The following is a 13,772-nucleotide window of genomic DNA, read 5'->3' as shown; positions in this document are numbered from 1 at the left end:
CCCCTCAGACATGAAGTGTCTCCTTTTGGTATTTTCATTCATGTGTTGAAGACGCATGGGAGATCTAATGGGGGTGGTCCTTAATGGTTTTAATAGTTCATTGTTGGACAGTGTCACAAGTACAGCTATGGTATTTTATATCTGCTGGCAAAGTTGACTGGGGTCCACACATCTCATATGTCTAAGGAGCATGTGATCATCTTGCGGTTCAAACAACCTTACACAAACAGGTTGGAATTGGCAGCGTAGGATGCCGACATGTGTCATGTAATCTTAAAGCTTCTAGTAGGACATACCTTTTACAGTTGCTATGCTTACAAGTTCAGTCGTGCGTAGAAATCCTTTGGCACATATGACTGAGTCTGGAAATGCAGCACTTATTCTCGACCCTGTTTTGTGTTGTCTTCCTCATGTAGCATTCCACCACACCTTCCCATCTCACATGTGGCCATATAAGACCTATATCAACTGGCAGATCTCCACACGTTACTTAGTAGCAAATGGGGTTGGGAATTTTAGTCTTTTAGTGGTTTGCTAGAACTGATGAAAATGGATGCAGATACAGTGGCTGAGATCCAAAGATCTGCTTTAGGTACACTTTTCCTTGTCTCTCCCCCCCCCCCCAGCAGACTTTCCTGCCATATGATGAGAAGCTGCTTTTTAAAGCCCCCAGGGTCTCAAAAGTGGCTTGCTGGTTGCTGTTTGAAAAATAAAAGCTCAAAGATTTTTTTGAGCATGCTGTGCTTTGGATACTGATATATTTTCTTATACAGTTGCTCTAGACGAGGGATAGCCAATGTAGCACCCTCCAGATGTTACATTTGGCGCTTGACCACGCTGGCTAGGGCAGATGGAAGTTGGAAGTCTGAATAGCATATGGCGGCTGCTGAATTGGCTTTTCCTGATCTAGACATCTGCCTATGGCCAGGAAGGTGATTTTCATATGCCATGGAAGGAATAATATCCAATGGTGTTCAGTATACAGGCGATGCAGTATAAAGCAACAATTCCTCTTGATCTGAAAATGATTCTAAACTTATCAAAATAGTGCCATGGTACTATTAATAATTACAGCTTTACTGGGAGGGTTGCTTCATTTTGAAATGTGTAGTTCACGAGATTACTGTGATTCACTGGAGTTTTGATAGTGGAGTATCACAGCTTAACATTCTTAATTAATGTTAATCATACATTTTCTGACATGTTGCACAAAGGATTTCCATGCCTGTTTGTGTGAAAGGAGTGAAGGCTGTGGCAACTTTGCAGTATTGGAACAATCACTTCATTTGTGAAAGCCTGATCCATATGTGTCCTTTTATGTATGAAAAGGCAGTGTCAGTAATGGAAAAGGTAAAGGAAACCTTTATGTTTCCTTTTTTAGGTGTAAATTTAACGTATTAAGTATGAATGTGCCAAATGTATATGTTTGGCAACCCTCAGCTTATAAGTAGAATCTGTAAGTAGAATCATAAAATTGTAGAGATGGAAGGGACCACGAGGATAATGTAGTTCAACTCACTGCCGTGAGTTGGGTTCAAACCTACAATCCTGGGATAGAGTCTCGTGCTCTACTTCCCTCAGATCAGGTGACTTGTTACCAGGGATCAGTTACCACTACTTCCGTATGAATAGCCTGATTTAACTGAGAGGGGTTGTTGGCTGACCCTATGGGACATGTGCATGGTCTTGGGGGGGGGAGGGGGACATTTCCTAGTAGTCTCCAGGCATTTTGTAATGTTTTATGTGGAAGCTGGTGTGTTATATCTGGACATCACAACCACCCTCTTCAAAGGTCTGCTTCCATTTGCTAGTGGAATTTCCATTCTACAAAGACCCCTGCTCTGCTTGTTGAGTGCTCCTGTGGTCAGAAAAGGGAGGTGATTTCCACTGGTTTCCTCCCTACCTTCCCCCTGTTCCACCTTCTACACCTTTCTGGAGGTTTTGTCAATCCTCAGAACATGTGGGGTGGTGGGATTGGTGAAAAATTACCCACTCTTTACCTGCAGGAATGTGTAGTAAATGGGGTTCAACTCTGAATCTGGCCTTATGCTTTTAGCTATACTGGAAAGCAGTGTGTGTGTGTGTGTGTGTGTGTGTGTGTTTGTGTGTGCACTGCTCATTAAGTCTGGATTACAGATCAACTGTTCTGCCAACAAAACTGATATTGTGTCAAGAAAGTCTCTTTTTTTTAATGCCTTGATTGATCTGGACTCATCTCCCAGCACTAATCAGAAAACTAGTGTGAACTTGGGCTTCCATGTGTGAATCATCTTTTGGATTGGATTCTGCATAATATCCCTTGTAAGCAGTCAGTTTTGTCAGTGCTGAGAGCAGCCGCCATCTGCATGCTTGCTGCTTGATAGCGTGTTGAATCTATTTGTGTAAATGGACAGAAACTTTCACTCCTGAAAATCAGCTCTTGGGGGGCATCCTTCAACGTAGCCATGGAAGTATCCTTCACACACAGCAGCAACATATGTGATAATGGGTCGTGGGAGCTCCACATGTTCTTAGCATTCTTGATCACAGCTTAGTGCCTGGAAGTTGTGAACAAGTACAATTCTGTAATGTATATTTCATCCAATAATTGATAATACTAAGACAATGGCTTTTCCTTCCATTTCTTTAGTTGTTTGAGCTGCTAGGACCTGAGGGATTTGAACTCATAGAGAAACTCCTGCAGAACAGATCAACAATTGTGGAGAGATCTTTCTCGGGACCAAATGATTATAAGCTGCAGGCTCTGCAAGGTAAAGTAATAGCACACAGGGTTTTTAACTAGTTGCATGGCTTAATCCTTGGTTCAAAACTTAGCAACACCACTCACACAGGGGAAAGAGGTGGTCATGGGTATGGATGGCAGACATCCAAAAATAACTTATTTTAGTGTGTATTTTTTAAAAAACAACAACAACACATTTTCTAATTTGAAAAGCTGAATACAATAACTTGAGATCACAAATTTATTCTTCAATTTTTCCCCTTTTCCAAGTTCATAGTTTTAGTAAAAAAAATTAAAAAACTTGTCTGAAGGTCAGCAATTATTAGTGGGTTTGCTGTAACTCCACAGTTAAGGGTATATAGTTTCATAGTGAGGGAGAGTACACACAATCACATCTCAGCTTAATAGGTTGAAACATGATGAAGACTCTTCTTCCCTTGCATGAGCCTGAAAACTAGAAAGTCTTCCTGTAACTATAGATTTAATAGTTAGAAAGAAATAGAGAAACTATTATTGGCAAGCTTTGGAATGGGCTATTGGGAACTGACTTTGAGGGGGAAAGGTGGAGTATAAAGAAATATACAACAACAACAACAACAAACCAAGATATTAAACCATGGTTGTATTAATTTCCTAGTTTATTCTGAAGCTATGAATTATAGTTTCCTAGTCTTGATTAAACTAGGAATAGGAAGCCTTGCTGATTAGTTTGATGACTCCTGTAAATGAAGGAGTGAAGGGGCTGTGTATGCAGCCAAAAGGCTTGTTCTTATCTCAGTTTATGAAGCTAAGATTCAATCATTCAAATGAGGTTGAATGTGTTATAGAAAACAAGCTGGTTATACTGTATCCACTTCCTTCCTTACCCCAATGCTAATTATTTCCCAGTATGGGAGGTGAACCGAATGTTTCAGAATGTGTCAAGTAATCTAACAATATTTTGGAAATCTAAAAGCATTCTCAAAAGAAAGTCCCCCCCCCCAACTTTTAAAAATAATGTCCCAGGCTACTTAGAAATTTAATAACTTTGCTAAAAACTCACATAGCAGACAGGATGATGCTACAAATAGCTGTACCCTTTTCCATGTTGCAGAACAGTGCAGGAAGCTTGCTGGAGAAAACACTAAGCCCAACTATGGCTGTCAAGTAACAATTCAGTCTGAACAAGAGAAGCAGTTAATGAAACTATGTCGTCGTGAAGAAAAGCGGAATGCCCGGCGAGAAAAACGTACTGGGGAGGATGGAGACGTTTTTGTCGATGGAGGAATGTGCTTTGATCCCAAAGAGCTCCGCAGTCAAAGGTAATAAATGCCATCAGTGGAAAAATGCTGTTCTTGTTAACTTTTAATGTATAGTAAGCATTTGTTCTCTCATAGTGCATCTTTAGGGATTAGATAGACCTGACCTTCAGGGCATGTTTTATTACAACTACAGATTATTTTTGGTATGAAACAAAAGAGCAGTGATCTGCCTAATTACATTCTCCACAGTCTAACCCACACAGGTTAGAGGTAAAGATGCAAAAGGCACCCTATCATATTTGGGTACTGACCATTTAGTTTAAAACATATAAGGTCTCTATTCATTGTATTAAAACCATCGGTCTCATCATTAGATCAGTCCTTTTCACGTTGCCATTGTATTATGGATGGGGAGTGGGGCGTGCAGAAAGCTTGATAACAATATTTGTTTATTTCTTAAATAGGATGTATTTAGACAGGTACATTACTGGAAGCAGAGTGGTAATAAAGAGTGGATGATCCCTTCCAATAGTAAAGACTTTGCATCAGTGCAGAAAGGAATGGGAGATGGAATGGCCCTTGCTTTGCCCTTATATTTGTTAAAACCATCCCATTTTAGGGCTCGCACCACTGTGCTGCTGGGGGATATCTCTGGTGGCAGAGGACTGTCCTTGGCCACTAACTCTTGCTTGCTGGCGAGAGATGCTAGCTGGCTGTCAGAACACAGCTGCACTCTCTTCCTTGTTTAAGCTAGGCCTGCCTCTTGCTTGAAAATCACCTGAGCTTCCCTCCAGTCCAGCTGTGAGTGGAACAGCGGTTACCCTTGCCAGCTCCTTTTTCTTTGTTGAAGGAAGAACCTCCTCCCCTCTTTAAAAGATGTTGCCAGGCTTCCTGCATATGCCAGAAAGCAAGTGGGGCATGTCCTTTAATGGGCAGACTGCGTCCTTTACTCTGTACAAGTGGAGAATATAAAGTGTACGAGAAAGATGTAATATTTTAGCTTAGATGCTATATGAGTGATAGGACTCCATCTTTCTCCACTGTATGTGTATGAATTGGCCCAAGTTTCTTGCAGTCCTCCTGACTGGCTTTTTTGTGATTTGTCATGGTCAACATTAAAAAAAAATGTTCTTGGGAACTGTTGCACCTTCGTCTGGTATACCAGGAGTGAACCACCAATTGGCATGGAATGCTGGCAGATGGGGGGGGGCAGGAACAAAAAACAAGAGGGGAAATGGAATGGTGTATCCTACAGGAGGGCATGAATAGCTACTAGTCCTACCTACTGTAACGTTTTGTTTCGGGTCGCACTTGTTCTCTTTCGAATATTTATTTTGAAGCTGAATTTGCTTGGTGGGAGGAAGGTTCCATGTGAATTCGCCTAAGCAGTCAGCTTTGGGTGTTAGTCTCCTTTGTAGAAAGCTGAATTTAATTGAAACTTCAGGCTGTATACCTACTTAAAAAGAAAAAGAAAAGATGGGAAACCAGTAGATAATTAAAAAAAACACTCCCAAACAGGCTGTGAAAAGTTATTCTATATTGATATGTTTATTGAATTAAAAAGCAACTGAGAGTAATTTCATAGTTCCTGTGTGTTTCAATAGGAGGTTCATTCATTTTATAATACAGGTTTGCTCAAGTAAAAGGTGTTTCTAACAACTGTAATATACGTAAATGTTTTGCTGAGTTTGCATAATATAACCTCTTGATTATAATGTGGTTTATTTTGTGATTACAGAGAACAAGCGCTTTTGAATGCCCGCACAGTGCCAGTGCTGGGCAGACAGCGAGACACAGAATTTGAAAAAATTCATTACCCTCACGTTTACGACTCTCAAGCTGAAGCTAGGAGAACCTCAGCATTTATTGGAGGATCAAAGGTATGCTTTGGGTGTTTGTTTCTAAATTCTGCATTTGAGGGAGTGTGAAACTTGTTTCAAACCATTTGTACATTAAAAAGAAACACATTTTCTGCTCAAAGGAGGCAATAATTTGTCTTCACATTGATTTAATAATATTTCCCCCTACTCAGTGAACACTTGCATGTTTGGTAATCTTGGTGACAGCCAGAAGTCACTTATTCCAGAGAGATCCTGCTGAATTCATTGCCATTAGTTCCACTAAAGTGGTTTTGAGGTCTTGGCAGCCTCTTCCATACTCAGCTATTTTTCTTGGAATACTGAAAGTGGAACAATCCTCTTAAGGACTATTGGTGGAATTATATATACAATGGACCACCCAGCAGTTAAAGACATTGCTACAAGCTTTCACATTATGGTTGTGAATTAAAGTTGCTCCTGAGTGGAGCTGGTTTTGGTGGTTCTCAGGTTACAGCATTTCAAGTCTTTCGCAGCTGAAACAGTGCACAATGCATTCGTCCTCCAAATCCAGCCTTTGGATTTAGAGCTCCATGTTAATTAGAAACAAGCGCTGTTCTCTACCTCCTAGCCATAGGTAAGAGATCGGGCAAGTGTCCCATGCTCACACTTTCTCTCCTTTGATTTCGTATGTGATTTCATGCCATACCATCTGTGTTTCAATACAGGTGTGATTGGCTTTTAGGTAGAGTTTGAAAACACATCTGCAAACCTTGCTTAAAGGGTTGGTAGAGAAATTTTGTTGGCCGTGAAATTTTGTTGGCATTACAATGGGGGGCAGGGGGAAAGTTGTGGGGGGAGAAGGATATGAGGGAGTGTGAAACCTACAGCATGCCTCCAAATGTGGTGTTAGAGAGAGAGAGAGAGAGAGAGAGAGAGAGAGAGAAGAGATAGGATACAAAACAGCTCAAGAGCAGCCCAGCTGGATCAGATCAGTGGCCCATGTATCCCAGCATCCTGTTATTACAGTGGCAAACCAGATACCTCTGGGAAGCCCCTAAGCAGGATCTGAGCACAACAGTTCACTTCGCACATGCGAAATCCAGCAACTGACATTCAAAGGCGTAGAGCATCAGCCAGTGGTGATGGAACAAAACCATCATGGTTAGTAAGCAGTGGTAGCCTTTTCCTTCCCAAATTCCTCTTTCAGCACCATCTAAGACAGTGTTTCCCAACCTTTTTTGGGCAAAGGCACACTTGTTTGATGAAAAAAATCTCAAGGCACACCACCATTACAGCCCCGTGACGTCAGCGCGCAGCGTCGCGCCGGGAGGGACGCACGAAAGTGTAAGTTTCAATTATTTTCCCTCCCCTCCTGTGTAAAGGGGAATGCACTCTGCTAAGTAAAGGCACTTGCCACAGCAGCGTCAACGTGACAGCACCCACCGGCACCCAAGAGAGAAGGGGTCTCAGCAGCCCTTTTGCCAGGAAGAGGAGCAAGAACGAGAGGAGGAGGAGGAAGAGGAAGAGGAAGAGAGTCCCCCCCCCAAAAAACATTCTCCTTTTGATCTTCCTTATTTGCAATTCCTCATTGCAAAACAGCGGTTGATATACAGCTGATTTTTTTGTTATTACAGTCCCCACCCCCTCACCTAGAAAAACACCACCTGTCAATTTTATTATTATTATTATTATTATTATTATTATTATTATTATTATTATTATTATTCCCCGCCACTCTGGGAGGCTGAAGCCCTTTAAGGCTTCCTTCTGTCCACTCTCTGTGAATTACCTGCCCGGAGCGGGTTTCTGGGGGGGGGCGCTGCTGCCGGTGTCCTCCCCGTCGACACCGGCAGCATTTAACAACTTTAAAGATGTGCCCCCCCCTGTAATTTCCATAACAGTTGGAAGGTCAAAAATATAACCTCCTATGACAACTCCTGCAACCCATGAGCTTTCAGACAAAGATCATGCATGGACAAATGTAAAGATCTTTGGAAAGTATTGATCGAAACCACAGTAACAAACGAATCAATGTATCTTCAAGGGAAAGAATAAGTAGATCTATTTGCATATATAGCTCTGTAGGCTTAATTATATTCCATTGCTATTTTGTTATTGCTCTTTTCCTCTGCTTCTATTTATTTTTAATGCATGTAACCTTTTTATTCCCCCCCCCCCCCCGCCAATTTAACTCCTTGTAATGCTCTCAATAAAATATAAAGAAACAAGAAAGGAGATTCCCACAAAACATTAGGAAGGCCTTTCTGGAGGTGAGAGCAGTCAGACAGGGGAAGGGGCTTTTAGGGAGAGGTCGGGGGGGGGCATCTGCCAGGGATGCTTTAGCTGTGAGTCCTGAATTGCTGGGGGTTGGACTGGATGACCTTTGGGTTCCTTCCACCTCTATGATTCCATGACCTTTAAGGGAAGTCACCTCCATCTTCCTCTCAGAGCAGATGCCCACAAGCCCTGGGCGGGAAGAGCCAGAGAGAGAGAGAGAGAGAGAGAGAGAGAGAGGAGGACATTCCTAAGAACAGGCAGCTCAGCTCTCGCCTCCCTCCAGGAACCAGAAAAGCCAGTTTAGGGCTCAGATCTTTCCCACAGGCCTTTCTGAGTTCTTCTCCGGGGACACCCCAGGATGGCCAGAGCGTCACAAGAACCGCACCAGACATTCACCAGACCCCAAATCTTTCCCCCTTCCTGGCCTGAGAGGCTGCAAATTCTACCTGCCTTCCCCCCTCCAATTGATCAACACACAGAGATGCAGGTGGCCAGGGACCCACCTGTGCACACCTGAGCCTGCAGGGGCAGCCAAGCCCCCTTCACCGCCTGCCCCCCCCGCCAGCCCCCTCTCCCCTCCTCCCTAGGCAGCAGCTCCGCCATGACCACAAACGGCGGCGGCAGCAGCAGCCGCGCGCGGCCCGGGCTCCCCTCGCCGGCCACGGGAGCCAAGGCGCGCGACGAGGGAGCCAAGGCGCGCGATAATTTTCTTAAATTGTCAGCGGCGCCCGGCAGAGCAGCCCTCTCGGCCACGGCAGCCCGGCTCTCCCAGCCCCCGGGGGCCGCCCTCCTCCCTCGCGCACCCGCAGCGTTCCCGCCCGGAGAGGCGGCGGCGGCAGCAGCAGCCGCGCGCGGCCCGGGCTCCCCTCGCCGGCCGCGGGAGCCAAGGCGCGCGACGAGGGAGAGCCGCGAGGCGGGCGCTGTGGACGGAAGCGCTGCCCGCCGAGCTCGCAGGCAGCCAGGCAGGCAGACGGCAAGAGCCCCGCGCTGGGCGGCCTCTCCTCGCCGCCGCCGCCCCGCCTCTCACCGCCCGACTCGCCCGCCTCCACGGAACACAAGGCAAAGTTCCACGGCACACTAGTGTGCCGCGGAACACCGGTTGGGAAACACTGATCTAAGAGAAGATACTATGAAACAGGACTTGCAGGTGATCTAGGACTTTGTGCTTTGAAATAGACTTTTCTGTAAATAAATAAGCCCGTGGCAATATTTTTAAAGTAGTGGTCAGTTTAATGAAAAATGCTTACTGATTCTGTACCTTTGCCTTTGCAGTACAGAACATGTCCACCAGTAGCTTGAATTAAGTAATATGAAATTTTTGTAGTTCAAGCTCTTTTCCTAACAGAATTAATAAATCTGGTTAGCTTAACTGGTCACTACCACCCAAAATGCAAGCGTTTAAAACATGTATTGCAACTGCTTTGAAGGTGTGTGTTTTTTTACATTTAAGCGGTATATACATTTCATGAAATAAACAGCAAGAAACAAAATACCTTGCAGATGCACATTTTTTGTAATCATCAGTATGACTTTCCCCAAACCACTTACTCAATTTCTGGGCTGCTTACACATTTTTTACCACTTGGAAAGTTACTTCACTTTGTATTTCTACTGTCTAAGAGGATATCTTTAATCAAGATTAAATCAAATTACAAGCAGAAGCCTTTCTCTGGAGTTAATATAATTGAAGCAATGAAATAAATAATAGCATACAGATTCAATTTTACCATGATTTCCATAAAGATTTAATTGATGTTCTATATAGATTTTTGATCTCTCTCTTTCCTCTAGAAGGCTTACTTTGAAACCTTCATGTAAAACTGGGTTGTTGTTGTTTATTTGGAGAACCCCCAAATAATCCCCTAAAGTTCACTAAAATCTGTAGTGGAGATGGGACTGATTTTCCCCCATGGAATTCCAGGAACTTGTTTTGCTAAGTTTTTGCTACTTTGTGCTTTTTGATGCTAGCTGTGTTATTTCTGGACTCGGTTTAAACTGATTTTTACCTGTTTGTGGAGGGTTTTCAAAACATTATTTATTCAGCTAATTATTTTTAAGTTGTTTTCCCCCTTTCTTTTCTCCTGCTTAATTTTCACAGATGCTTCTGCCAGAAGGTATTGAGAGAGAAAATAACAAAATGTATGAAGAAGTAAAGATCCCTCACACCGAACCGATGCCTATTGGTTTGGAGGAAAAACCAGTTTACATTAACGATTTGGATGAGGTGAGGAAAACTTAACTTTTGTGGTGTGCTATGGAACATGTATACAAACTTTTGTTCCATTGTATCAGTATTGAATCAGGCGTGTTTGAAAGAAAAAGATAAATTCAGTTTTTGTGTGTGGTTTAATATTGATATCAGGTTGGATCAAGGATTGTTTTGGATAAGCTGCACGTCACTGAGCACCCCCACCCCATTCCACCCCCATTCCCCATCCCACCCCACATCTCTCACTGTCAGCACTCAACAGTGGATTTTTGCAGGCACAGAAGGTTGCAGTGGGGACGAAAGGGCAAGAAGGCCCCATTGTGCAAGCCAAGCTTTCTTTGAACTTCTCTGGATTCAAGCCATAGTGTTTTCACATGTTCTAACACTTTACAGCATGGCATAAGTAGAAAAAAGACAAATGCTTTCATTTATTGGGTGGGGTGGAAAAGGCGGTAGAAGATCAAATCCAAGATCACTCTGGTCAGTGACCGAAATAAATCAATTCATTCATTCAAGATGGAAGAAACAGGAAGAGAATATAGTAATTATTTATAGACCGTAATTTTGTTATCTTTAGTTGAAAACTTCATAATGTAATCTGCCTTAACCCTCTTTCAATACATAATCTTTAATCAGTCTGGATGCAGGTATCTGTGTGTCAAATGCATGCTACAAAAACCAGAAAATTAAATTATTTCAAGGGTAGGTAATAAGCATGACATAATGTACAAGTTAAAGAATTATGCCTTCATTGAGAATTTTCTTTTTTCTAGCAATACACCATAGTTGCAAATAGGAAATTGGGGCTGGCAATACCCCACAATGTAAAGTATAAACAACTACAAAAACATACATAAAATAGTTATGATGAAAAAGGCAGGTTTTTCACAAGGAGGTTTTAACTGGGGGTGGGGGCACAGAGATCTAATTTTGCTTGTAAAAAGGCTTTGTAAACCTGTGGGATACTGTTGACCCCTGATACTGTTGGTCGAGATATTAAGGGATTTGTCTGTTGGGAAAATAAACAGTTTCCCCTCTGTGCTCCTTTGCTGCAAGAAATGGCAATAAGAGGTTCTGGTTTAAGTATTTGTAGACATGAATTAACTAGCAAGCTACATTTTGGACAGTTTCTTTGACACCTAGCACCTTGTGTGTATAGTTTTTGAGTTTCTTTTTTCATTTCACCAGTACTAAAACTAGTGAAGAATAAATCTAGCTGTAAGAATAAATCTAGATTTTCCTCAAGATTTGGGATGGTGAGGCTGGATTGCTACATGGTAATTTATGGTGGGATGTTGAGAACATGAAGTTATGAAGTGAGCCACAGAAAAGTATAATATTGGGGGGGGGCATTTGATCTCCAGCTGTTTGTGAGGCACTACAAGCTAGTCTTAAGAGGCAGAGATGTAACCAAGACAGGAATTTAAATCCATTTCTCTCTGATTCAGGTCATACAGTTCTTTTTTTCTACATACCTCTCTTCTTATTGCACTAATTATGCAATAATACAGAATGTTTGATGTGGACTCTTTCTAGCATTAGCTTTTGGGCATCATCCAGCAAATGTTTAGCACTTTGGGCTCTCTGATTTCACTTAGAAAAGCACAAGTGCTTAATTTTGGTTACGCAATGCCCAGTAGGTGGTAAAAGGACATCTGTCAACTGGTTTTCAATAGATTCCAATGGCAGATGGAAAACTGAAATGCTATGCCATAAGCCTTCAGAGCTAAAGGAGGTACATTATTGTACTTGTGACCTTTTCCTCTATGCTTCTCCCAACATTTTTATCCAATGGAGCATAGTTGTGTAAGCTGCTTGGTAGAAGTTGAGCTGGGATTTTTAGTACCCATTGCAGGATTTCATACTTTGGCAGAGTGCAGCTCTTATTTGAAAATTACATGTGATTTTGAATATTGGCATCATAGTAATTAAAAGGATGACCTTCACACATTTTGCTTAAAATGCAAAGGGTCCCTAGAAATATGCATGCGGTTAGATAACAGTTGATCTATAATGTTTTGAAACTTGTGGCTTCCAGTCCAACCTGCCTTGGAGGCAGTCCCCACGACAGTGGGGGATCAGGAGACTAAAAAGAAAAATGGTTCAATTTGCTAAACTTTCCCATATAACATGCTTACTTTATGCATCCCTGAAGTGTGTGCTTTTAAGGTATTAAAATCTTGTTGCTTACTTGGGACAAAGAGAAGTTTTTTCTTTTTCCTTTGCTGACCAAGTGAATGGTGGCCTGCCCTTCCTTCCACAGGTAATTTATGCTGCTTTTTACAGGCCTTGTATTTGCCAGCCTGACAAAGCAGTGCAAAGCCCATGCTGCTGTTTCTCTGACATTTTGCCAGAGCATACTGCTGACATCATCATCATCATCATCATCATATATAATATATTATTTATACCCTGCCCATCTGGCTGGGCTTCCCCAGCCACTCTGAGCGGCTTCCAAAAAAATATTAAAATACTGTAATACATCAAACATTAAAAGCTTCCCTAAACAGGGCTGCCTTCAGATGTCTTCTAAAAGTCTGGTAGTTGTTTTTCTCTTTGACATCTGGTGGGAGGGCGTTCCACAGGGAGGGCGCCACTACCGAGAAGGCCCTCTGCCTGGTTCCCTGTAACGTAGCTTCTCGCAGTGAGGGAACTGCCAGAAGGCCCTCGGTGCTGGACCTCAGTGTCCGGGTAGAACGATGGGGGTGGAGACGCTCCTTCAGATATGCTGGACCGAGGCCATTTTAGGGCTTTAAAGGTCAGCACCAACACTTTGAATTGTGCTTGGAAACGTAATGGGATATGAAAGAAAGGTACTGTCAAGACTAGTTCTATTTCCTGTCGGGTAGGATAGCCAAGACTGGTTGTGTGGTAGTCTTTCTTAGCCTAATGCAAAGGTTTGCAGTGGTTTATCCTGGACTGGCCAGACTGCTGTGATGCTAGCATGCCTTCCGCTATGCTCTTTCTTCTTCAAAACAGAATGCTGTTGTGGTGCAAGCAAGGAGCCGGCAGGCAGAGGGTGACGTGTAGCATTGGAATGGGAGTGTGTAGGCCAGTGTTTCGAAACTATTTACAGGGCTGCGATACAAGGTTAAACTTGTTCTCTTCACCGCTCTTCTAAGGTTAAAGAAAGGCTTACCTAACACATCCATGTTGCTGATGAATGGCTCTACTGTTACCTAAAGTGGATGGCTGTGATAGGATTTATTTCCTTGTTTCATGTCATTTCCATTTTCTTTCACTTGCTGTAATTAATCGATGGCCTAAATATAAAAAAGTACATATTTTTCTTTGCATAATGGTTAGGAATGATTACAAAATCAATACCCTCATTTTCTTTCCGTAATGTTTTCTTGCTTTTATGGTTTTAGTTAATAAGCAGGGCTGGTTGAAGGCAGACATATTAATGTATAAATTTTACTTTTGACGTCACCCTTCAGGATGTTTTGACTGTTTCTTAGGTTCCCTTGAAGAATGAGGTCAATCATTATTGTTTTTTAGAT

General features: G+C 42.5%; 1 protein-coding gene across 1 annotated transcript in view; it reads left to right on the top strand.

The window, feature by feature from the left end:
- Positions 1-13,772, top strand: part of ASCC3 (activating signal cointegrator 1 complex subunit 3) — a 211,899-nt gene that overhangs the window by 24,176 nt on the left and 173,951 nt on the right. The window contains exons 5-8 of the mRNA XM_083497618.1: positions 2,630-2,750; positions 3,816-4,023; positions 5,702-5,843; positions 10,159-10,284. Of these exons, the coding sequence (XP_083353744.1) occupies positions 2,630-2,750; positions 3,816-4,023; positions 5,702-5,843; positions 10,159-10,284 (597 nt within the window). The remainder of the gene's footprint in view (positions 1-2,629; positions 2,751-3,815; positions 4,024-5,701; positions 5,844-10,158; positions 10,285-13,772) is intronic.

Source organism: Podarcis liolepis, assembly GCF_965112155.1.
Source record: "Podarcis liolepis genome assembly, chromosome: 3".
Classification (NCBI taxonomy): Eukaryota; Metazoa; Chordata; class Lepidosauria; order Squamata; family Lacertidae; genus Podarcis; species Podarcis liolepis.
This window is presented reverse-complemented; position numbering and strand designations above follow the sequence as displayed.